Source organism: Borostomias antarcticus (assembly GCF_949987555.1).
Source record: "Borostomias antarcticus genome assembly, chromosome: 13".
Taxonomy (NCBI): Eukaryota; Metazoa; Chordata; class Actinopteri; order Stomiiformes; family Stomiidae; genus Borostomias; species Borostomias antarcticus.
Window position 1 is genome coordinate 6,118,069 of NC_140246.1, and position 25,536 is coordinate 6,143,604.

The 25,536-nt window shown below is 49.9% G+C and overlaps 2 protein-coding genes across 2 annotated transcripts in view; both read left to right on the forward strand.

Moving 5' to 3' along the window:
• The window catches only part of cped1 (cadherin-like and PC-esterase domain containing 1), a gene marked incomplete at both ends in the record, with an annotated part of 32,039 nt that extends 17,891 nt beyond the window's left edge, over positions 1-14,148 (forward strand). The window contains 7 exons of the mRNA XM_084447720.1: positions 6,354-6,471; positions 7,220-7,356; positions 10,034-10,254; positions 10,843-10,944; positions 11,238-11,325; positions 12,473-12,619; positions 13,936-14,148. Of these exons, the coding sequence (XP_084303846.1) occupies positions 6,354-6,471; positions 7,220-7,356; positions 10,034-10,254; positions 10,843-10,944; positions 11,238-11,325; positions 12,473-12,619; positions 13,936-14,148 (1,026 nt within the window). The remainder of the gene's footprint in view (positions 1-6,353; positions 6,472-7,219; positions 7,357-10,033; positions 10,255-10,842; positions 10,945-11,237; positions 11,326-12,472; positions 12,620-13,935) is intronic.
• A 3,360-nt stretch (positions 14,149-17,508) lies between these two features.
• wnt16 (wingless-type MMTV integration site family, member 16) lies at positions 17,509-23,005 on the forward strand (the record flags this gene model as incomplete). Its single annotated transcript, XM_084447894.1, has 4 exons — positions 17,509-17,603; positions 17,756-17,982; positions 19,974-20,260; positions 22,541-23,005. 4 exons carry the CDS (start codon positions 17,509-17,511, stop codon positions 23,003-23,005), a joined length of 1,074 nt encoding a protein of 357 aa, XP_084304020.1.
• Between the last annotated feature and the right edge of the window lie 2,531 nt (positions 23,006-25,536).

The window sequence follows — 25,536 nt, forward strand, 5'->3', positions numbered from 1 at the left end:
TCTCTCTCTCTGCTCGGGTCCCGCAGTCCGGCGGAACGGGCCTTCAGTCCCCCGGTTCCACGCCGGATCGGTCGCGAGCGTGACCGTACCACGCGGCGTCCTGGTTAATCCCACTGCATCCCACCGACAGGCGAGGCGAAACAGGAGAGCAGTCGAGGCGGTCGAGTCTGCGGCCGGGGGGGGCGGAGTAAAACGCCCGGGCGCCATCGACGGGGCCCGCGTCACAGATGCGCCGCCATCGAGAAATCCGGGTTTGAGGACATTTGATCCGGATTTAAGTGATGCTTTGCTGTGAGGTCATAGGTCTTCCCTGTCTCTTGAAGAGGACATATCCGAACCCGTTCTCATATTCTACATGATCCAGAAATGGCTAGGTGATGCTGTGAAATTCGGTCTAAACGTCTGTCTGTCTATGAACTTTCACAAAGGAATTCTGTGAGTGTAACCGAGCGGAGCGTGAGAGTAGCCGGTGAAACTCACTCCTCAAAGGAGCGCTGACAGTCCCTCCAAGATTCAGCCTGTCAACATGTCCGCCTCAAAAGCGGGAGAGCTTGTCAAACGGGGTTCAGAATTCCGCCCTGGGCAAGAGAGGACGCGAGTATGACGGTTCAGAAACCCTGAAACATATCATTGGATTAATCGTTCTCACAACCCGGACCACGGCGAACTGTGGCATCTATTGCCACCAATCCCCCCCTCCCATGGTTTTCTGAAGCTTTTACAATGTTTTATTTTTTTCCTTTTGTCGTGTGAGACTCCGAGTGGAAAGAGATTTATGTGGGTAGGAATGCCGTGTACTGTATATGTCAGCAGTGTTGTCCAAGGATCCTAAATCCTCTACAGCAGCAGCCAGCAACCGCGAGCAGACTGTGAACAGAGCTGGAGGGGAAGAGACCGCTCCTCACCAGCTGTGCTGTTTTATTCATGATTCCCTGATAAATCATAGCGTGTTGTCGAAGTCTAATGTTGCTTGTTGTCGTGGGGGTGCCTTGCGTCTGCGTGCCTTTGCGTCGCGCTTCCCGGTGGGCTTCTGTGTGCGTCCGCTCTCGTGAAAGCGCACGCGTCGGTGTGTGTGTGTGTGTGTGTATGCGTTTGATTGTCTGCTGCGGCGCGTGCGCGTGTGTGTGTGTGTGTGTGTTTGTGTGTGTGTGTGTGTGTGTGTGTGCGCGCACACGTGGGTGTGTGTATCTGTGTGCCTCAAATTTGTACTGTTTGAGCTGAGCTGTATTATCCAAGCTGGGGGAGCTTTATCCACTCCACCTTCTCTCTCTCTCTCTCTCTCTCTCTTTCTCTCTCTCTCTCTTTCTCTCTCTTGTCTTATCCTCTTTGTGAAACACCGCACAACTCCCAGACACCTGCCTTCTGTCTGTTTTTCCCTTATTCTCCGACCAATTTATTTTTCCTCATCCGAGGCCTAACGTCTACTGTAGCTTCTTAAGCCGGTCGGTCTAATGAGTCCGTGCTTTGTTCCCGAAGGCTCTGGAGATTTGGCCTGTAGGTGCCCGGGCCCTAGTCTCCGCCCCCCCTCCTTAGGCTCCGCCCCTGACAAAGACAGGTAGCCGGCCTCTCCGTGGAGGAGCTACCGGACGCTGCCACAGGCCGCTATGATCTTATAGAGCCTTTGGACGGATTAGTTGTGTGTGTATTTGTGTGTGTGTGTGTGTGTGTGTGTGTGAGTGAGAGGAGAGTGGGGGGCGAGGGGTGGGCGGGGTGGGGGATTAGCAAGTCATATTGTCGGGGAGGGTTAGTGCAGCCCTTTGATCAAGGCAGATTACTGTATTTTTTTATTGTATTTCTTTTGCCTTTTGGACTCAGTAACCAACAACACACGCGGTCACACACACACACACACACACACACACACACACCCCCATCCAGGGCTCAGAAGTTGTGCTCTCCGCTCCCTCGGTGGCCATGAATCATCCCCGGGTTTTCAGCGTGTCATCGGCCGACGTTAATCCGGGTCCCCCTGGGGAATCAACGATTTACGGCCCCCGAGACACTATGTAGGAGAATACATTTTGTGTATTGGGGTGGAGGGGGGTAATTTACATCATTTAGGACGCAAGTGCAGATCAGTACAAACCGAGGAGAAAGAAACACTGAAATGAAAGACGGAGAGAAGGAGGGAGAGAGAGAGAGAGCGAGGAGAGACAGAAAGAGAGACTCCGACTCGGCCCTAATTATAAACGGGCGCCCTTCTTGACGTGGCAGCGAGAATTGCTGAGCGGATTTAAAAGGGAAGCGCGGAGGGAGGGATGGAGGAGGGATGGAGGAGGGAGGGACGGGAGGATGAAAGTCGGCGGCGGCGCGTCTCTCCGGGGCAGCTGGGCGCTAGTCTCTCCCCCCCCCCCCGGCGGCGGCGGCGTCCTCAGAGCCGCTGCCCCCCTGGTGTTTGCGCGTGTACACCGTGCACAGGTACGAACAAGAAAATCCCTGTTAAGTTGTCTTGTGGCACTTTGTTGAGAGCTGCGCCGTCGCCGTGCAGAATGTGGCGGGGCAACGCGAAGCCCCTCGGAGGGAAGGAGGGAGTGTGGAGAGTGTGTGTGTGTGTGTGTGTATTCGTGTGCGTGTGTGTGTGAGGGTGGGAGAGGGTAGCAGCGTGAAAGCCTGCGTGTGCATCATAACGAAGTGTGTGTGTGTGTGTGTGTTTTTGTAAGGTGTGCGTGTTTCATTAGGGAGTGTGTGTGTATGTATAAGGGTGTGTGTGTGTGTGTGTGTGTGTGTGTAAGGTTCAGTCGCACCGCGCCCATTAGAGCGGGGTTGGTGCGGTCCGTCTGTAGTCCCGGCCAGACGCGCCGGCTCCCAGGGGGCCTCTGGGTTTGGCGAGCCTCCCGCCATCTGTCATTGGCCGGTCAGGTTTGTTTGACTCCTGACCTCTCACCCCCAGCCGTGCCTCACCAATGGACAGCGCTGACCGCCAGGCGCTTTGAGAGGAGAAGAAAGAGGCAGAGGGAGAGAAAGAAAGAAAGAAAGAAAGAAAGAAAGAAAGAAAGAAAGAAAGAAAGAAAGAAAGAAAGAAAGAAAGAAAGAAAGAAAGAAAGAAAGAAAGAAAGAAAGAAAGAAAGAAAGAAAGAAAGAAAGAAAGAAAGAAAGAAAGAAAGAAAGAGAAAGAAGGCATGTATATAAGTGAGATGGCGAGCGGGGACAGAGGGATGTGACGGAGGAGAGGAATGAAGGGAGAGGAGAGAGGTGTGGAGGGAGAGGAGAGAGGTGTGGAGGGAGAGGAGAGAGGTGTGGAGAGAGAGATGGAACGAGGGAGGAAGTGACTGCGGGAGAGACAGGGAGAGAAGAGAAAGCTAGAGGATGATTCCCAGCCGGGAGAGTCTCAGGCTGCATTCCGAATCGCATACTTCTACTTTTTACTACCAGCGCGTACTACAGCTGCCCCTAGAAAGTACGTACTTTGCACGCAGTATGCATCCAATTGGGACATAATGCCTTGTCGTAACATTGCGCCTTGAAATTTGACCGCATCCGTCGCAGTCCATAAAACGACCACAGCTTGGATTCATCAAAACACCTCTGGCGTGACTTGCGACTTGGAGCACAGGATTGTGGGTCAGAATAGCCAGACAAGTGTGCTGGCTTGCATACTGCAAAATACGACTGGATGTAGTAGGACATCCTGGTATTTTTGCCATACTGCATGTGGCATACTATGTATTGGGACATACTACATCAATTTCTGGCATACTATATAGTATGGAAGTACATGATTCGGAACGCAACCACGGTCTTACTGCCCCTCCACTCCTCAGTCTAACTGCCCCTTCTCTCCTCAGTCTAACTGTCCCTCCACTCCTCAGTCTAACTGCCCCCTCACTCCTCAGTCTAACTGCCCCTCCACTCCTCAGTCTAACTGCAATTCCACTCCTCAGACTAACTGCCCCTCCCCTCCTCAGTCTAACTGCCCCTCCCCTCCTCAGTCTAACTGCCCCCTCACTCCTCAGTCTAACTGCCCCCTCACTCCTCAGTCTAACTGCCCCCTCACTCCTCAGTCTAACTGCCCCCTGACCCCTCAGTCTAACTGCCCCTCCACTCCTCAGTCTAACTGCCCCCTCACTCCTCAGTCTAACTGCCCCCCATTCCTCAAACAGGGGGGTAAACTATCATCAGACCATATCCCAGCACACTGACACAGCAGCTGCCAGCGGAACCATGAAGGCCTCTCTGAAACATGACCAATTTCATCATTGGCACATAAATGGTCAATGGCTGTCGAAGGCCCTGCTCATGAATCTAGTCTGAACATCTATAAGCGTAGCTGTGAATTGTTTCATCGTGACAACATGGCTACGTAATGGCACAAAGTTGGATATTCACGAGTTCAAAGACCGCGCCAACAACTGAAACCGTTAAAGGAAGTTTACTAGAATGAACAGAATGGGTCCCTGAATGGTTGACAATACTAATGAACAGAATGAATGGTTGTCAATAAACGAATGAATGACAGAATGAATCGAATGAATGAATCAATAAATGAACGAATTAATTGAATGAATGAGCTGAGGTCGTGTATCCAGGCAGGAGACTCTGGGTGTGGCAGATGAGTCCCTCAGGTTATCTGTCATGTTCCAGGAGCTCAGCAGAACCCTGCATGGTACCTGGATAGCAGATAGGAGCTTAGAACCCTGCATGGTACCTGGATAGCAGATAGGAGCTTAGAACCCTGCATGGTACCTGGATAGCAGATAGGAGCTTAGAACCCTGCATGGTACCTGGATAGCAGATAGGAGCTTAGAACCCTGCATGGTACCTGGATAGCAGATAGGAGCTTAGAACCCTGCATGATACCTGGATAGCAGATAGGAGCTTAGAACCCTGCATGGTACCTGGATAGCAGATAGGAGCTTAGAACCCTGCATGGTACCTGGGCTGTGTTCCGAATCATACTTCTACTTTTTACTACTATACCAGAACGTACTACCGCTGCCCCTAGAAAGTACGAACTTTGCACGCAGTACACACAGTACAATTGGGGAATACTACTTTGTCATAACATTGCGCTTTGAAATTTGCCCACATCCGTCACAGTTCATAAAGCAGCATTCGTCCACAGCTGTCACGACTCGTACATGTCATGGAATTTCCGCTGTGCAGAGGATTGTGGGTCAGAAAAGTGTGCTGGCTTGCAAACTGCAAAATACGACCAGATGTAACGGGGCATCCTGGTATTTTTACCATACTGCATGTGGCATACTATGTATTGGGACATACTACATCCTTTTTTGGCATATAGTGTGGAAGTAGGCAATTTGAAACGCAGCCCCGGATAGCAGATAGAGGAGCTCGAGAGCAGAGGAGGAGATGAGGAGGGGGTGGGATGTGAAATCAGAGGAACTAGAGAGAGAACAGGCAGGTTACCCCTGAATCCCCCCTGGGCGTTTCCCAATGCGCTCAGGTTTTATTTCGTCCTCCACGCAGCTTCGACTGCCACCGGTTTGCGTTTCAGGAGCGAGCGTTTTGTTTGATATTCTGCCAGGTCGTCGGGGGGGCGGGACCTAACTACAGTACCCATTTCTTCTACTACTACGTGATGCGTCCCAGATGCGGCATCCGTCAACAATAAACCTATCCTTACCAGAGCTCTACGGATCTGGGCCGGTTCTGGGACGCTTCTGAAACGTACCGCAGTGCATCTGGTGGAAACACAGTGATTGTCTAGAACGGCCGCGGTCAACTCCGGCTACCGTACGGTAACCAGAACATAGCGGAACCAGAGTCAGGGGAATTGAGGGGCTAGGTGGCTTTACATACTGTGGATAACTGGCAGGACGCTACCTCTTGTAGACGGTGGTAACAGGTGTGTCTACTTGAGTTTGATTGGCAGGGCGTGGCCAGGTGCATCTCGTTTGATTGATGACGGCATTGAGCTGTCTCGTCACGTCAGTTATTCTAACTCCATCTTGAAATGTATTGCACCGCCTATATTACGGACAAAGTCACAGTTATCTGTGATTGGATGGAATAAGTAGTTAAGGTCAATTTGATAGACTGCTAGTCTACAGATTGTAAATTGCCAGATTGTGAACCCTATAATGTCTAGTTGTGTACCGAGGACTGGAATGAGGAACTGATTAGTGCTGATAAGATACTGTAAGGGCAAGCGATAACAAGAATTACAATGTATCTCTACCTGTTACTGGTTATATGGCAAATAAACTTTCTATTCTGTTCATGACTTTGACTCAGCACGTTCAGGTTTTAACTTCAGATGGCTAGACTCATAAAATGTATGCGCAACTGTGCGAGCACACACACACACACACACACACCTCTGCCCCCCCCCCAGAATGACTGACCCTGATCATAACCCCTTCTCTCCTTTTCTTCTGCCTGTGTCCATGCAGGACTGTGGCCTGGTGGTGCAGCCCGGACAGCCCTGTGGTCTGGAGCCCTTCGCTGGGCCGCCGTCTGCAGGCGAGGCCCAGGCCTCCATTCGGCCCTGTGCCTCTGGAGATGTTCCAGGTCTGCTGTACGGCTTTTTACCCTCCTCCCCCCTCTTCAGTTCATAATGTAACCCTGATGTGTGTGTGTGTGTGTGTGTGTGTAACCCTGCCGTATGTGTAAGTGTAACCTTGCCGTGTGTCTGTGTGTGTGTTGTGTGTGTGTGTGTTGTGCATGTATGTATGTGTGTGTGTGTGTGTGTATGTGTATATAACCCTGCTGCGTGTGTATATCTAAGCTCACCAGGCACTTGTGATTTAAGCCGCTAACACACTCTGGCCTTTGATTTCAAACTTGCCTCTGATTTAAGCAGGGTAGAGGTCAAACGCTGCTGCGCCAACTCAATATTCCACCCTGTAGGGGAGAGAACAAATGTCAAGAGAGAGAGAGAGAGAGAGAGAGAGAGAGTGTGTGTGTGTGTGTGTGTGTGTGTGTGTGTGTGCGTGTGTGCGTGTGTGCGTGCGTGCGTGCGTGCGTGCGCGCGTGCGTGCGTGCGTAGATGTTGAGTTGACAGGGATAGTTTGTTATTCTGTCTGAGTGTCTGTCTGACTCCATATACATGTCTTTCTGTTCTTCTAAACTCTCCCTCTCTCTCTCTTTCTCTCTCTCTGTCTCTCTCCCTCTCTCTCTCTTTCTCCCTCCCTCCCTCTCTCCCTCCCTCTCTCTCTCTCTGTCTCTCTCCCTCTCTCTCTCTCTCCCTCTCTTTCTCTCTCCCTCTCTCTCTCTTTCTCCCTCCCTCCCTATCTCTCTCTCTCTCTCTCTCTTTCAGGTCGCTGGGTGGTCCCTTGCCTCAGCTGTGCTGACAACCGAACCTGCGATTGGAGAGAGGTTGCCTGGCAACCCGAGGGCTGTTACTACCCCATGCTGGACCACCCTCAGCTGCAGGACTGCATGACGGACAGGAAGGTGAGCCAATAGGAGCCGGGTATGAAGAGGAAGCAGGGTGGGGTCACATGGAAGTACGGTAGGCTGTCAGAAAATCCCTCCATAGGTGTGTCTGGACCTCTCTCTCTCTAATGAGCTGTGAGGGGGCAGGTTACTGGGGAGTACACCAGCATACGACCAACCAAACACAAGACCGCCAGCTGCGCTGTCCTAGGGGTATGATTTAACTACCCAGTCTTCCCAGTACCGTCCCACCTGCCCACATAAATTACCCAGTACCCCTGTGGAGAGCCAGGACAAGAGGGTTCACACCAGCTCAGTTTCCTCTTGTCCGCCCGTTCACAGGTTCAAATCCGTTCTCCGAGATCCAAAGGTAATCCAGCATGAGGGGGAGAGAAGCCCCTCGCGAGTGAGAGCAAAGGTCGCTCCTCCCTCGCCGACGGCGACCGACTCACTTCCTGAGCGTCTTCCTCGCACGCCTCTCCTCAGCTCACTCGCCAGTGTCCTGTTCTGGGTCGCCGGTCAATGGCCCCTCCCACTCACATGCCCCTGGAGGCAAAACCCAGCTTCCCCCAAACTCTCCCAGAGATACCGGCACCCCTCACTGACTCCACTAATAGACACTACAGTATGTATATATGGGACTTAGAAAATAAACAATAATAACTAACCTCTGGCCTACCTGTCACTGCTGTGGCACTCAAAAACTATCCTAGGGGCAGTGAGCATACGGTAGGCGTGGCCTGGACATAACGGAGCTGTTCAGTTATCTTTTCAACTGTTTTGCTTTGCAAGTTAAAACGGAAAATGGCCGCCGCAGGGAGTACTTTCCTCTGCCTGGCGTTTGCCCATAGCGCTGGCCTGGCTCTCAGGTTACAGCTCTGCGGCACCCGCTACCCGTTCTGTCAGAGTGGCGATTAGCACGGCGGCTAACAGCCGAGCAGGGGGTGTCGTGTATTAATTTGCCTAATTAGGCTCAACCCTTTGTTCTAATCAAGATTATATTATATGTGTCTATTCTTAAAGTCAGGTTAGGCCAGAAGCAGCATACAGTGACAGACAGTAGGGCCAGAACAGCTATCACGAGGTTTGTTTTGTAAGGGAGGGGGAGAGCTCCTGCTCCTGTGGGAACGCAGATGCCACAAAAGAAACGTTGAAATGAAATTGAAACATTGTATCAGATAACGAGTCAGGCTAGAAAATACATGGCGTGGGAAAGCAGGTGCTCTTCATCAGATAAAGTATATAAGACGCTGTCAACAAGTCAGTCGGGTGTGATATCTCTCGAGAGCCCACCGGTTTTAGTTGTCTGTTACTGATTGTACCAACAAATAAAGCCTATTGCATTTGATCCAGTCACCAGTGCCTTTTTGATTCGACTTCAACTACTGAACAAAGAACATTGAAGATTGTAACTAAACCTAAAGGCGTCCCTACACGTCAGGGGGGGGGGCAGGCGCCAGCTGCCCCGGGCCCCGGCCAGACGATCCGTAGTCACGGGCCAAAACGGGGGTCCAGCTGCAACCCTCCACACAGCAGCGGCGACGGATTCGGTGGGAGTGAGTGTTGATATGTTCTACATGCGTGAGACTCTCTGTGTGCATGTGTGTGCGTGCGTACAGTATGTGTGTGTGACTGGGGGGACCGGCGGGGGGGCACAGCGCATCGGTGTGTTGGTGCAGGAGGGATGCGTCGCAGGTTATAATGGAACCCTGCGGGAGTCAGCTGCTCTGTACACAAGCTGTCTCCCCAGCACTTGATCAGCGGCGAACGAGGGAGGAGATGAGGCCAGCAGACGCGCACGTGCGCTCAAGACTACATTAACCTGCATGCATCTGGCCCAAAGATGGGGGCGGCTCAGTTCACTCTGTAGGCAGAAAAGGCCAGCATCTGACGGTGGTATTGGCTTCCTGTAAGTAAGCAGATTATTGGCCTGCGCCTTTTCTTTCTTCATTCTCTCTCTCTCTTCTCTCTCTCTCTCTCCGTCTCATATAAACCAGGTGAGGAAGGTAGCTGGGATGCAGTCTATTTAGACTCTGTGAGTTGAGGGGGAGAGGAAGAAAGGATTTATGAGAAACTGCACGAGGAGGTCTCTAAAGTGAAGCGGAGTTGAGGGCCGACAGGACTGGAAGCAGAGAGAGACGGAGAGTTCCCCCATACTGGGAAATCATCAGTATGAATCCTTAAGTGCCCGTGGACAGGCTTGTTGACACTGGCGAGAGAAGCACTGTATCTGTTTTCTGCCTGAAGAAGCCCTTTGATTCTCACAGATTGGTCAAGCCGTGTGCTACCAACCGTATAAGGATAACACGATTGGAGTTCGATTTGGCAGGTCGTGTCCACAGGTTTGGTACCGGTCCACAAGGCTACACGAGGAAGCACTTAGCGGCTTAAGCTAGGAGCAGACAAAATGGTCGTCTTTTAGCCCAGAACACAGTCGACAGCTCGTCTGTACCCCTGGCCCTTGATGGAGAAGCATCTTTCAAATCAGCTCTTCCGTGAGATCAGAACTATCTCGTGGAATAATAATGTCATATCAAAAACAAAGTATGAACATAAAAAATAAAAAAAAATCATTGATTCCTAAAAGAGGAGACGATGCAGAAATGCCGCACAAGACCGGTGCTTTCCCCCTCTAGATATGACTCAAGGGTGTCTGGCAGTCTGCTCATCCCCTCACTCTGCTCCCGTCGTCCAGGTGCTGTTCATCGGGGACTCCACCAACAGGGGCATGATGTACTTCCTGATGGAGAGGGTGAACTCCACCCTGGAGGACTGGGGCAAGGCCCACGACACGCTGGTGTACGGCAACCTGAACCAGGGGCGCACACACATCGGCTACTCCTACTACCCACAGTTCTGGCTGGAGAAGAGCCAGCGGCCCACCTTTCAGACGGCGCTGGAGCTGCTCATACAGAGGTGTGTGTGTGTGTGTGTGTGTGTGTGTGTGTGTGGGGGGGTGTGTGTGTGTGTGTGTGTGTGTGTGTGTGTGTGTGTGTGTGTGTGTGTGTGTGTGTGTGTGTGCGTGTACGAGTATGTATGCATTAGCATCTGGTAGCCACGCCGTTTCTGTGGAAGCCATGGCGGCTCCCCCCCCTAATCAACGTGTGAGGAGTCATGTCAGGGGGCTGACGTTACACAGCAGGGCTCATAACCAGCGACCTCAGCCCTGGCTCAGATGTGGCCACAGACATGCGGGCCGTGTGTGTGTGTGTGTGTGTGTGTGTGTGTGTGTGTGTGTGTGTGTGCGTGTGCAACATTTACACTAAGCTTGCCAGCTGCCCGTTAGAGTGAAAAACACAGCTGCTGAGCTGGTGAACGGCATCAAGTCAAGCTGGCTCTGAAAACATCACACTCCAGTTAATTACATGTGCGTGTCCCAGAACTCCTTTAAGCGTTGGGGGTTTCTTTGACAGTGAAGAAAACCCCTGATACACAACCCTTGGATGATTTGTTGAAATGTGTTTTCGTTAACCCGTCGCGTGTTTGATCCCTCGATTTCGAAAGGTCGCGACCCTTGGAGAACTCCGCCCAGACGGTGCTGGTGGCCGGGGGCGTCCAGTGGTTGAACACCAATCACCTGAAGATCATCAGGGAGGTGTTGGAGAGGTACACACACACACACACACACACACACACAGCAGACATGCGTACACACACCCAATCTGACGCCATTGAGGAGCGTCCTTAAGATCACGAGCGACTAGGGCTACGACCTACGACCTAGGCACTGGGCTTAACCCTAGTTCAACCCTGATTGAAAGTCTCCTGGTTGTGGGTGAGCGATTGCTGTGACTGTCACCTTTTTCTCTCCTACTCACTCACTTGGTCTTTGTCCGTCTCTCATTCCTAATCGTCCCTCTCTCTCTCTCTCTCTCTCTCTCTCTCTCTCTCTTCTCCAGGGAGAGGCTGGAGGAGATCATGGTGGTGGTGAAGTCTCTGGGCATGGGTTTCCATCTGCCGGTGGATGGTATCCGCTCTCTCTCCCTGGTACGCTACTATCACACCTAGGCAGGGCTGCCATGACCAGACCAGTTTGACTAGACGGCTCTAAGTCACAAATAGCCCCTCAGGGCTCTGAGTCCCCCCCCCCCCCAAGGGACGATTGGAACGCCAGATTTGCGTTCTTTCAAGTAGTTTGAAATTAAAGGTCCCATAGGCATTGAAGTGCTAGTATTTCGCGGGCGGTCATTTCTCAGTCTGAGAATTGTAAAGTGTGGCGTGTGAGCGTGAGAAGAGGCTGAAATGCGTGTGGCTCACGCTCAATGCGATGAGACTTGGCAGTCCTGCACCTAGGCATGTAACGACGCATGGCGAGACAGTTCAATATCCATACAAGCACGTGACGACTTAAATCGGATGAGATGAAAAATGAATCGCGATACTCTTTTTAAACAGCAGAGGGCGTAAATCTACTTTTGACCTCGCTTGTTCGACATGTCTCGTCGACGTCCTAGATCACCTGAACAGAGACTAGCGACCTGGGAGAGACAGCTCTGCAACGAAAGACGAAGCCATGGCCTGGGCTGCAGGTCATGTTGAAATAGGAAATATGCATTCATTGCATAGTCTGTGATGGCCTACCTCAGAAATAAAAAGGGATTCTTTAATTTCATATAGAAAAGATAAGAGAAAATATTTTGTAGTTTATAAGAAATAATAATATATATATATTTGTCAGTCATAATTTCTCTGCAAATTCATTTTGTATAAAAGAATTGTGAGAAAATCATATCGTGAACCCAGTATCATGAATCGTATTGAATCGTGAGTTGCGTGAATCGTTACATCCCTAATTACACCACAACGTAACCGCCACCCCCCCCCCCCCCCCTTCACCGTGACAGACGTTTGTCAATGTAGTCACTCAAATAATAATAATAATAATAACACCGGCGCGGATCGGGCAGCGGTCGGCATGTTGGTTCTCAATACGCACTGACGACAGTGACGGAGCGCGTTTCAGTTACGTCTGACACGCCGGAACAGAGGCCTAGGCAGAGAACAGCAGGGTTTTCAGTGGGGGGGGGTCCGGCGGTGGTGGGGGGGGGTTCTATCTTGGCTTCCGTCTCGCACCGAGGGGCCCGGACGGCCGTTATCATTTTTTTGTGTGTTTTTCTTTCTCTCAACCTTTCAGAGGGGAGTCCAGGAGCTCCATCGCGAGAACAGCGACATCATCGCCACCGCCAAGCTCTACGGGTATGAGGTCATCGACACCTTCAGCATCACCATGGGGCGCTACAAGGAGTTCCTACAGGGGCGCTGCGCCTGCCATTTTCACGAGGTAACCCCCCCCACCCCCACCCCCCCGCTCTCTGAGTCAATCCTCCTCCTCGGTTTGCTCTGGGTCTCTGGTGGTCATTCACATTTCAGTACAATCTTAACTGGCCGCTCCCCTTCCGCATCATGGGCCAGGTATTGTGTGCCTCGACGTGTAATTGATACAAATTCTAAAACGGGTGGCTTGTAAAATCCACGGCAGCCACAGAGAAGCCTGCGCAGACCCACGCGGTCATCTCTCCCGAGGGAAACCTCCCTCGCAACTGACGGCAAATTTTCTGAAATAAAACGTAATTGTTGTATTTCTTGGTTGCTTGTAATTTCTGTAATTTCTGTAAGCGCGCAGTCGACTGTGAGAAGGTCAGGGGACTAGAAACCAAGAGGCTTTAGAAAGCCAGCCAAAGGCCAAATACCAAGTGGCCATTTTCCGAGGAGCAGAATTCTGCTGTTAGGTCTCGCTGATTGAACAATATTTCCCCTCTCTCGCTTCCCCAAATCCCTCCCTGCCCCCCCCCCTACCCCCCCACCCCCCCCCCTCATCCTCTTGTAAAACACCAGCCCTCTTATTTTAATTCAGCTATAAAATTGGTCTATAGGCATGGGTTAATGAGTAATTAACAATTAGGCTGCGTTTTATTGGACCATAAAGCGCACATTGGTAGCAGCTGGGCCCGAGGGTGTTTGTGAAGTGGTTTTGGGTTGCGCGTGCCCGTGTGTGTGTGTGTGTGTCAGTCCCAGAACGCCCCCGCCCCAGTTCATATGGGTCTTAAGTGACAACAGGAGGTACCCAGAGGGGAGCCAGAATAATCTGTGTGACAAATTAACTAATGCTTAACCAAAGCCGAGGGCTCGGAGTCCTCTTACCAGAGGTCATGGGTCACAGGCTGCGGTCGAGGAATGACTGAGGGACGGCTGAAGAATATGTTAGAGGGAACGCCAGGCGTTGTCAATGATCGACGCTCTGATGTGACAAATTTCCGTGAGATTTGTAGGATGAGGGTTAGTTTTTATGTGGCGGTTTCCCAGCCGGTTTCCGCTCCCAGCGAGCGCCCGGGGCGCTGAGCTCCAGACACAGTCTGGCTGCTTCTGAGACGGTCCTACGTGTTTGTGTGTTTTTTGCGCAGACGCGTGTGCACGTGTGTATAGACGTGTAGCTGTGCGGCAGCCGCCTGAAGACGTGCGAAGTGTGTTTAGACGTGTGTGTGTGTGCGCAGCGCCAGCGGCCGCGTCCGCAGACGGCTGGGTAGGTTTTTTTGTGTCAGATGTGCGTCTGTGCCGTCTTAAGACATGAGAAGGTGACCTCCGACCTCCTCTGTCCAGGTGGAGAAGGTCCTACGGCGCGGCGCAGACAGCGGAACCGGAACCAGCGGAACCGGACTCAGCAGAACCGGACTCAGCGAGTGGTCTCTCCTGCAGGATCAGGACCGGGACCAGTGGGCGGGCTCTAACTCCTCGTCCTATCACGTGCGAGGATCGGTGAACCAGGTGTACTCGCAGATCTTGCTGAGCAGACTGTGCCTCAGCGCGAAATAGAAGCCCTCAGCATGTGTGTGCGTGCGTGCGTGCGTGCGTGCGTGCGTGCGTGCGTGCGTGCGGATGTGCCTGCGTGTGTGCGTGTACTTAGACGAACATGTGTTCAAGACTGCCAAGTCATTCCGTCCAGGATGTGAGCAGGTAACTGGAGAGTCGTGACTGGCCAGCCGTGAGACAGAGCCACTGCCCTCCATCACACACGCCTCCCCTGACCGGCCTCCACAGAGCAGGCGCCCCGTCACCAGCTTCCCCCGTCCAGGTGGACAGGCGTTTACCAGCTGGCCGGAGAGGGGGATGAGATGACTGACCTCCTGCCAAAAGATGAGTTCAGCATTTGGAGAGAGGAAAAGAGAGAGAGAGAGAAAGAGATGAAGAGGGAGAGATTGTTTGGGCTTAATGAAAGCCGGCCTCCCTCACCAGCAAACCAATCAAATCAGCAATGCTCCCAGAACGTTCCAGCAGAAACTCTTAATGAACTGTTGTTTCCTAACGTCGCAGCCCCCTTGAACTGAATGGTCAAAACAACGTTGAAACAATGTTGCACGGCTGTCGATTTGTGCCTTTTCGGCCGTAATGCGCCATGCAGGAAAGGACATTTCGCTCGCGTTTGGAGATTGATGGAGGCTTGCCTCCACATTTGATACCTCATTTGTCCACTTTGTGTGGATATAAGCTACCACAGATGTATTCTATGCCAAAGATATAGCCTATAACAGATGCATTACGCTCTCTCACTTAAACAAAATGTCTTATGTATGTTTTTGTTATCCCTCTATTTTTCTACAGATGTTTAGCTGTGCCTATATGTCATAATAATGTTTACATGCTCATGAAGGATCTCTGTATGTAATGTATTGTATTTATACTGTTATGTGGATTGTCCCCAGATCAAATGTGTCAAAGTAAACTGAGCTTCATGAATTACTACTGCAACACCCTTTTTATAAAAAAGAAAAAAAAAAGCATAATGCCTAATGACACTCCCACACAAATAAACAATAAACAAAAACATACAATGCGCCAGGGTGGAAAATGGATCCTCCTTAGCCGAGTCCTTAAGGAATATGATACATGGTTTTAATGATGAACCACAGTCGGTATTTGACATTTTTGGCAGTTGCGTTCAAAGGCTACAGTATTCTTGCTTTTTCTCAGTGCATGAAGAATGCATTAAACAGAAGAATGTCTGCAAATTGCACAATTCCCTTGTACCTAGATTGCCTTTTCTGTTATTCCATTTGAATGTCCATTTACGAATCAGTATTTCTCACATTAAATACTATTTTCTTAACTAACTTCTGTCTCTAGATTCTATGTTCTAGAACACAGAAATTGTCTCCATAATTCAACAAATGTCTTGCGAGTGTGAAAGGTGTTTTACAGAAATAAAATGTAGGCCTACTTAACTGGTGGAAGAAGACATAATTTAATATAAACGTAGGCTTCCTATTTCTTCAGGTGTTTCCCTCTCCTTTTTAATTCAAATAATTGCAATTTTCAGACAATTGTTTGATGGAGAAATTACAGTTCATTCATGTGATTTGGTCTAAAATGGCAATAAAAAAATAGCTTTCCTTTCTGATGTACGAGTGTGCAACTAATGAATAAGTTATTCTATCAAAGGTGGTGTGCCTGTGTAGCCTGGTAGGCCCACTAGCTTTGAGAAGTAGTTTGATGAGTCTGGCATGGCGACCAATTTACCCTTCCTCTGGCCCTACTGCGCAGTGTCTGACCTCTGACCTATCTCCCCAACCTGAGTAGACAACTACAGTATAGGGTCACAAATAAGGACCTATAATAGCATATTCACTTTAAAGGGCCAATCGTTTTAAAATCTTCATACTTCACATGTCGAAAGTTAAATTAATGAATATACATTGTGTGTTGTGTTTGTGGTATAATTATTAGATGAACATCCCTGGGTCAATTGAAGCTTTTTACTGCTGGGCTATACAGTTTGACCAGTCTCCACTGCGTGCGTAAAGATATCACAAAAACTAGCCAAGAGATTATTTTTCGAAGGTAGCTATTGAGCTATTGAAGGAATAGCTCAAATCTTCATATAGGCTAAACCGACTTTTTGAGATGAGTCAGGTTAGAATGCGTCATCCTCGTGCCCGACTTCTGATGTCAAATTCAAACCAAGACATTTTACCCTGCGGTGTACTTGGGGAATTTGAAAGGGCTCTGGGGTTGTGACATGACTGTGGGGTGAGGCAGCCCTCACCTCGCCTGCCCTGACCACTGACAGACATTTTCCATACACACACACGAAAAGAGCAGAACCTGCCTCGTTCACTTGCCGCGTCTAGACCAAAGTCGATGGACAAAAAGTGACTAATATTTTTGGGAAAAGGACTTCAGAATTATGCTAATGTTTTGTTATATGAATATTCGATTTGTACTATTCTTTGACACTTATAAGAGGTTGATATTCAATTATCGAATGATTTTCTAAATGTTTATTTATTTATTTTTAGTATAGGCTATAGTTTCGTTGTATTATTTAGTCCGTAACTTAATTTCTAATTCCATAAATGAAGATAATGGCTAACTATTCATGAATAGATTAGTTAATATTTAATTCATTAATAGATTCATTAATAGATCTACTGAGAACACATCATACATCTCCAGCTATTTCAGGCTATAGAGGGGTCCAGGGGGACTCTTAACGGAGCAGTGGGCTATAGGCTATTTATAGCGATGAGATAATGTATTCAATTAGATAATGTATTCAAAGGGCTGAATCAAAACCAATTGCCCTTTCTCCTCATAATGGACGAGATACAAAAGCCATTGTAACCCTCCAGCTGAAATGTTCTCTTTGGTGCTCGCTTGCCAACCGAGCCCAGCTCCCGTGTTAAACGGTTCTCGAGACAGGACAGAAGAACACCGATCTCGAGACAGGAGAATATTTCTAGCTAACGTTTTTTCATATATACAAGCGCCCGTCCAATTAGCGCATAGGATACACGCGTCTGCTGAATATGAATCTATAGACGCGCCAATCGGAGCTTGGGAGCGCACCGCAGAGGAGCCGCTTCAGAGACGCGAGTTCCTCTACTCCAGGATAAAACTGTTTGTCTGGGGGATCAGGGAACACGGACGGGAACTAATCTCATCACCCTAGAGCGATTGATTTCGGCATCGGAGCCCGTCAGAATCCAGTTTTCGAGGCGTGTATCACTCCATGGATGTCCCCCCACAGCGCTACTCGATAGAACCGCGGGTTGAGGATGACCCGTGCGGGCTCCTGTACCGCCGGGCTAGTATGAGACAGAGCCGCACGCGGAGAACGCGCTCCATGGACGGATCCGCCGCGCGCCCAGACCGACGTCTTCTGTAGATGAGGTGGCCATGGAGAGACGGAGCGCCTGCTGCGTCCACCAGATCTGCTTTCTGTTCCTCCTGCTCTTCTCACTATATCCCCTATGTTGCAGAGCCAGCTGGATGTAAGTATAGCATCCTTCGGGCTGTAGGCTACCGTAGGCAGTATCTAATATGTTGTCGTGATTATCTTGAAATTCTGACCAAATGCGCCCTTCATTGATCTCGTGCCCAGTTTGAGAACAGAAGCCTATAATAGTACACTGTTCTGTTTCAGGTGGTTGGGAATAACGTCCGTGGGAGTACCGGAGAAGCTAGGCTGTTCCAATCTCCCGTTGACCCACAAGCAGAAGGACCTGTGTAAGAGGAAGCCCTATCTGCTCTCCAGCATCAAGGACGGCGCGCGCTTGGGCATCGCCGAGTGCCAGACGCAGTTCAAGCACGAGCGGTGGAACTGTTCGACCACCAAGGAGCAGTCCGTGTTCGGGTACGAGCTGACCAGCGGTAAGGGCAGCCTCGACTTAGAACAATAGATCACTTTGTGTTGGGGTCCGCGGCAGGGTTAACGAAATCACATCATCCACGCTTGTGCGCTTCGATATTCTTACGGTAGATAGGCCTATCCTTTTTGATTACGAACGGTGATTATTTTCTGTACAATCGCCTAGTTGTAGTCTAGACCAACTCACGTATGTGATTCAATTACATTGTTCCCATCTAATCTTCCCCAAAGTGGCCATATAATTTGAAGGTTGCTGCGTAAAAACAGTCTCTTTATTGTCTTTTGTTGCCTGGGATTGTGCGTCAAGGGAGACGCGCGTGCTCCATTTTACATAATCTCTTTTCCCGTGTTAGATTTAAGTCATGGACATATTTCCTGTTGGTCAGAGGAGGTGATCTGATTAGGCGCCCTGCTGTAACCCTGCGACCGAGGCGAGGCAACACCGCTGACCGCACATCTGCTTCGTTTTAACACAGTTATCCTCGGTCAAGTGTTGTCTTTGAGCAGAGAACTCTTGCCCTCCCAAAGGTATATCCTAATTATGACATACACGGTCGATCTGAAACATAAGTTACATAACACACACTTTGTTTTGGAGATTCAGATCTGGCTGGTTGTCTTTTCTTGGTTGTATTCTATTTCGGAGATAGCAAGGAATCAGTACGGTTCAGCCCTTAAGCGAGCCGTTAACGTGAAACTCATTCGTTTTCTCCTTACTCTGTCACATTCAATCAGTCGCGGTCTTATCTGCCGATAAAAAAATCGAATTTACTGAATTTATTTGGAAACGAAATAACACAAATTTATTACACCAGGCCCAATTTAAGATCAAAGGTCAAACGAAGTGTGGGTTCCATGAGTAAATGCTCTTTTCAGATCGTTCCAAATGCTTGGCAATTGGTCTGATTGCAGAGAATTATCTTATTGCGTGTGTTTAGAAGAGATTAGTAGAATTTACGTGCTTCATTTTGGGATAAAGTATGAATAGAAATTGCCGTTGGTCCTGCATAATCGAGGCTATAATTTAACGCACACGGATTGGTTCACTCACAGTGGCTGGAACATTTTCATAATCGTCTTTTTTACTTTTATTTTTTTAAACAGAGCCAGACAGAGAGGCGGCCGGGTCGTCCAATGGTCGTAGTGTCGGCGGTTCAAATCCTGGCTCTTCCTGTCCACATGTCGCAGTGCCCTTGAGCAAGACACTGAACCACGAATTGCTCCCGATGAGCAGGCTAGCACATTGCATGATAGCTGTCGCCATCGGTGTGTGAATGAATGCGTGTGTGAACGGATGAATGAGAGGCCATTGTAAAGCGCTGTGGATAAAGGTGCTATATAAGTGCAGTCCATTTACCATTTACAAAACGTGGTCAACTGTCACCGCTATCCACAGCTGTCATGGCTGAACCCAGACTGAGTTTCTCAGGGCTCGGGCCTGTGTGATGAGTGCTGTCATAGGGGGCCAGAGCCTGTCTGTCCACACCAGGCCCCTACACCTGTGAAGTGTAACCCAGCACCCTCTCCCCTACCTGGGGAAGAGCCTTTCCCATGTTCCCATGGGGGCTAGGTGTCTGCTGGATGGCCTCACATCTCACTGGTGTCACAGGGGGGGCTGGCTGCTGTTTGTGTATTGTGTGTGTGCGTGTACGTGTCTGTGTGTGTGTATGTGCGCGTGCGTGTGATGTGTGTGGGAGACGCGCTGTCCTAACAAATGCGACTATTTAGTGAGCTCATCTACAAAATCCTTTAAATCATTCTAAGGCAGTCGAAGAGATTCCATATGTTGTGTCTTATAGTAAGATATCGCACCATTTGTTGCCTGCATCTGCCTGCACTAAGACAGACACCAAACTGTCTCAACAGTTTGAACTTTTATCTATATCCACCTGCTTGTGAACTACAGTAGCCTCTGCAATTACCATCAGCTGTCGTTGACCTTTGCCCCCCCACTTCCCCGCTGACCCAGCTGTTTGCTTGCCCCCGGACGCAGGGACAAAGGAGACGGCCTTCATCTACGCCACGATGGCGGCGGGCCTGGTGCACGCCGTGACGCGCTCCTGCAGCGCGGGCAACATGACGGAGTGCGGCTGCGACACCAGCCTGCAGGGCACGGGCTCGCCCAGCGAGGGCTGGCACTGGGGCGGCTGCTCTGACCACGCCCAGTACGGCACCTGGTTCAGCAGGAAGTTCATCGACAACGCCGTCAGGAACACGTCGGCCCGGGGAGGCGACGCGCTGCTCACCATGAACCAGCACAACAGCGAGGCCGGCAGACAGGTGGGGGGGACACGCGCACACACACGCACACACACACACACACACACACACACACACACACACACAGTACACTCACACACACACGCACTCACACACATACAGTACACTCACACTCACGCACTCACTCACACACACACAGTAAACTCACACACACACGCACTCACACGCACTCACACACATACAGTACACTCACACACACGCACTCATTCACACACACACAGTACACTCACACACACACACACGCACGCACACACCAGTACACTCACACACACACAGTACACTCACACACACGCACTCACACAAACTCACACGCACTCACACACATACAGTACACTCACACGCACGCAGTCACACACATACAGTACACTCACACACACGCACACGCACACATACAGTACACTCACACACACACACTCACACGCACTCACACACACACACACACACAGTACACTCACACACGCACTCACACACATACAGTACACTCACACATGCACATGCACTCACACACACTCCTCCCTCTCAGATACCAATATACCAAACAGTGTCACACCAGTACCAGTAACAGTATAACACCAGTATCAGTAACAGTGTAACACCAGTACCAGTAACAGTGTAACACCAGTACCAGTAACAGTGTCAGTTACACCATGAGGCTGAGCTCTTGTAATCCTGGCTTCCTGTACTATAGGGGGTCAGAGAATGAGTTGCTAAAGGTGTGTGTGTGTGTGTGTGTGTGTGTGTGTGTGTGTGTGCGCGTGTGTGTGCGTGTGTGCGTGTGCGTGTATGAGAGAGAGAGTGTAAGAGAGAGGGGAAGAGAGAACAAGAGAGACAGTATGATTACAGTGAAAGGGGGGAAGATAGACAGAATGAGAGAGAGATGGAGAGGGAGAGAAAGAGAGGGAGATGGAGAGAGAGACGGGTGAAGAGAGAGCATAAACTGTCTCTCACAGTATTTTGAGGTAATGGGAGAGGCATGATAGCGTGACCAATGTGTGTTCACCACCATTCACTCATACACAAGTTCCTCTCACATAGACCACTGGCGCGCACACGTACATGCACACGCACACACACACGTATGCACACACACACACACACACATTCCTCTGCCATAGACACTACTACAGCAGACTGGGAAAGTAAAGGAAATAGAAACAATGGCAGCATAACATGTTTACTCTCTCCCTCTCTTTCTCTCTCCCTCTCTATCTCTCTCCCTCTCTTTCTCGCTCTCTCTCCCTCTCCCTCTCTCTCTCTCTCTCTCTCTCTTTGTCTCTCTCTTTCCCTCTCTCTCTCTTATTTTTTTTCCCGTTACACTGAATGAAAGTCAGATCATCTGCAGAAGCGGGGGCGGGGATTTAGTGGTGGACTCTTCTGGGGTCATCCAAAGACCACTGAGCCTTGAGGTTTATGGTCAGAGAGATCATCTATTTCTCTCTCTCTCTCTCTCTCTCTCTCTCTCTCTCTCTCTCTCTCGGAGGCTAAGATGGGGATCTGGTTGATGAGGAGAAACAAGATCAAAGGGGCGGGGTCTGTGGACCCAGAGTTAATGGTCAGGAGGCTTGTGGCAGCTCGACTATGACATCCTATCACGTACTATGTAATGACCTCAAATGTGAAGGGGTTCATGAGAAAGTGGGGGGTAGGGAATGTTTTATACACAGTAGAAACCAACAATTTAATTCTAGCTTTAATTCTAGTTTTTTATGTGTGTGGTTTATATGTATGTGTGTGCTGTTGTTGAATATGTGTCGTTGGTTTTAATTTTTCATTAATTGATATGTTTATTTGACTGAATGGCTGATCCTTGAAGGTCCTACTAATTGAGCCAATAAAGGAAGTGCTAAAGGTCAAAAAAGGTCTCTCTCTCTCTCTCCCTCTCTCTCTCTCTCTCTCTCTCTCTCCCTCCCTCTCTCTCTCTCTCTCTCTCTCTCTCTCTCTCTCTCGGGGCAGTGAAGAACACATCCTCTGTTGTTTCAGGTCTGGGAAGCCATGGGACTTTATTGTGTTAAGAGTCTGAGCAGAGCAGAGGCCTCAGGGTGATATCTCAGGCCCGTCCTGGAAACCACGTTCACACAGATACAGGAAAAACAAAACAAATTAAATCCAAACATTGTTAGCTTCAGTTAGTTTGACACGGAAACGGGACATCGGACATCTGTTACCCAAAGACGTACAGTACAGTCCTTGTGCAGTCACACAGTACGGTATCTGGATAGTATCGTTCAACACCCCCCCTCCCCCCTCCCCCCCCCCCCCCTCCATTCCTGTTTCTTTCAGGCCGTCGCCAAGACCATGTCCACCGACTGCCGCTGCCACGGTGTGTCGGGCTCGTGCGCGGTCAAGACGTGCTGGCGCACCATGGCGTCGTTCGAGCGCGTCGGCAACTACCTGAAGGAGCGCTACGAGGGCAGCGTGCAGGTGCTGGACCGCTCCAAGCGCAAGGTGCGGCGCAAGGAGAAGGATCAGCGCCGGGTGCCCATCGGCAAGGACGAGCTCATCTTCCTCAACAAGTCGCCCAACTACTGCCTGGAGGACCGGCGCTGGGGTGTGGCCGGCACGCGGGGGCGGCGCTGCAACCGCACGTCGGCCGGGCCCGACGGCTGCAACCTGCTGTGCTGTGGGCGGGGCTACAACACGCACGTGGTGCGCCACGTGGAGCGCTGCGAGTGCAAGTTCGTGTGGTGCTGCTACGTGCGCTGCCGGCGCTGTGAGAGCATGAACGACATGCACACCTGTAAGTGAGGCGGGGGTGGGGGGGGAGTCGCCTCGGAACGCGCCTCTCTCGCGCGCGCGCGCCCACATGCTCACACGCACTTCTCTTGCTCTCTCTCTCTCATACTCACACACACACACACACACACACATACATCTATCTCTTTCCCGCTCCCATATACTCACACACACATCTCTCTCTCTCTCTCTCTCATACTCACACACACACACACACTCACACACACACACACACACACACACACACACATCTCTCTCTCTCTCTCTCTCTCTCATACTCACACACACACACACACACACATCTCTCGCTCTCTCATACTCACACACACACACATCTCTCTTGCTCTCTCTCACACTCCCCCCCCCCCCACACACACATCTCTCTCTCACACACTCTCACACACACACATACACACACGGTCAGTAAATTCCCCTGCACCTGTCCCAGACTCAGAGACATCCCATCATGCCCCTCTTCCATGGACAGGGGGCGTGGCTTCATCAGAGCCCCTCCCCCCACAGGCGCGCACTCAGGAAGCCAGTATTTTACACGCCCCCATCACCAACGCAGCTGGACAGAGGCAGCAGAGAATGGTCGGGACGCCGTTTCGAACCAGAGACGACCCATTCAGCTTCGTCCAATCAGGGGCCCGGTCTGGGAGGAAGCACCACTCAGACGGCTGCTTCAGAGACCCGAGGCGCACACTGACGACCAAACATGGACTTCCTCAGAATCTGGGTAGAAACTTAACATCACTCAAACCATCACTCTTAGAGTCTGGTAGTTCAAGTGATGCAGTGAATTCTGTGGGAGACAAATATAAAGGGAACGGCACACGTATTTAGAGTCGGGAAGCACTAGTCCTTAGTAGCCAGTGAGCGGTTGCAAGGTCAGATGGACCCTGTCAAGCAAGAACTGATAGAGGGTTCCTGAGGGTGTCCCAGATCTAAGACGTCGAAAACCAGGAGAGAACCAGGACCGCAGCCGCATGTCCTCGCCGGCATAGTTGCTTTAGATAAATGATTCTAGTTTTGCTTTCACCTCACGATCAATCGCTAATCTAGAAATGCTTCAGATAAGAGCACCCGACCACGGCGATGTGCGAGCTGCTGATGTCGGCACCAAAGCAGTCGCTCCATCGCTTTACATTTGGGGTCAATACGGCTACAGTTCAGATTGGTCAGGTAGTGTATTTTCATGTCTCTTAGAAACTATAGTCTTGCTTCTGCCTTTGGTGTTAGTGATGGTGCATAGCAACGGCTAATTCCTAGTGGAGAGACTGAAATTAGAAGGCTTACAGTTTCAATGCATCTGTCTACAAATAATTTTAGTCTTGTAATAAGTAATTGAGTAATACTGTGTATTTTTTGGAATAAATCACGCAAGCACATACAGATAGCAATTGCATTTTCATAACAGATATTTTTAATAGATTGAATCATCATCAAACCAATGTGGGGGGGTTTTCCTCCACAAAGTGTGAAATTCAGGTCAGGATGTAGTTCCATGTATACGTTACAAAATGCTTTAACTGAGAATAATGCACAATGGAAGTAGTATTTTTGTAAATTGTTTATATTTTGTAAATATTAAATTATGCTGTACCTAAACAACTAAAGTGTCAACATTTTTCAATTTTTTGGATCAAAAGTCATCTGTCGCATCCCTGTATCACTGGGGCTCTTGTTGTCTTCTGTGTGTGTGTGTGTGTGTGTGTGTGTGTGTGTGTGTGTGTGTGTGTGTGTGTCTGTCTGTCTGTCTGTCTGTCTGTCTGTCTGTCTGTCTGTGTGTTTGTTTGTACCTTATTGAATCCAAGGCCCTGCAATAAATGAAGGAATGCGTCGCTGGAATGGAGCAGTTTGTTCTCAATAGACCTACTGGCACACTGCTGGAGATGTAATGCTTGGTTTTCCAGCATTCCTCTTGCTGACTCTAAGAATTTAGACTCTTCCTCTCTCTCACTCTCTTCCTCTCTCTCTCTCTCTCTCTCTCTCTCACACACACACACTCTTCCCTCTCTCTGTAGTCCCCGCTATGCAATTTTCTCTCTTGCTTTTACTCTCTCTCTCTCTCTCTCATCCCCCTCTCCTGAATGCGGGACTGTGATATGTGAGAAGTGACGATGCTGTGTTAAATACCATGAGTGCTTTCTCTTAAAGAGAGCCTTTAAAAGCCCTAACAATACTGACCCCTTAATTCCTCTGAGCCCTGCGCAGTCCTGGGTTATTGGGAAGAGAGGGTCAGAACTGACCGACAGAGAAGAGAGGGTCAGAACTGACCGACAGAGAAGAGAGGGTCAGAACTGACCGACAGAGAAGAGAGGGTCAGAACTGACCGACAGAGAAGAGAGGGTCAGAACTGACCGACAGAGAAGAGAGGGTCAGAACTGACTGACAGAGAAGAGAGGGTCAGAACTGACCGACAGAGAAGAGAGGAAGGAGGTTGAACAAGAGAGAACGAGATGTCACGACAGTTCAAAATACTTCAACTGTCATCCTTTTGATTCATACTGCCGACCGTGATAACTCTTACCAGCGACCAC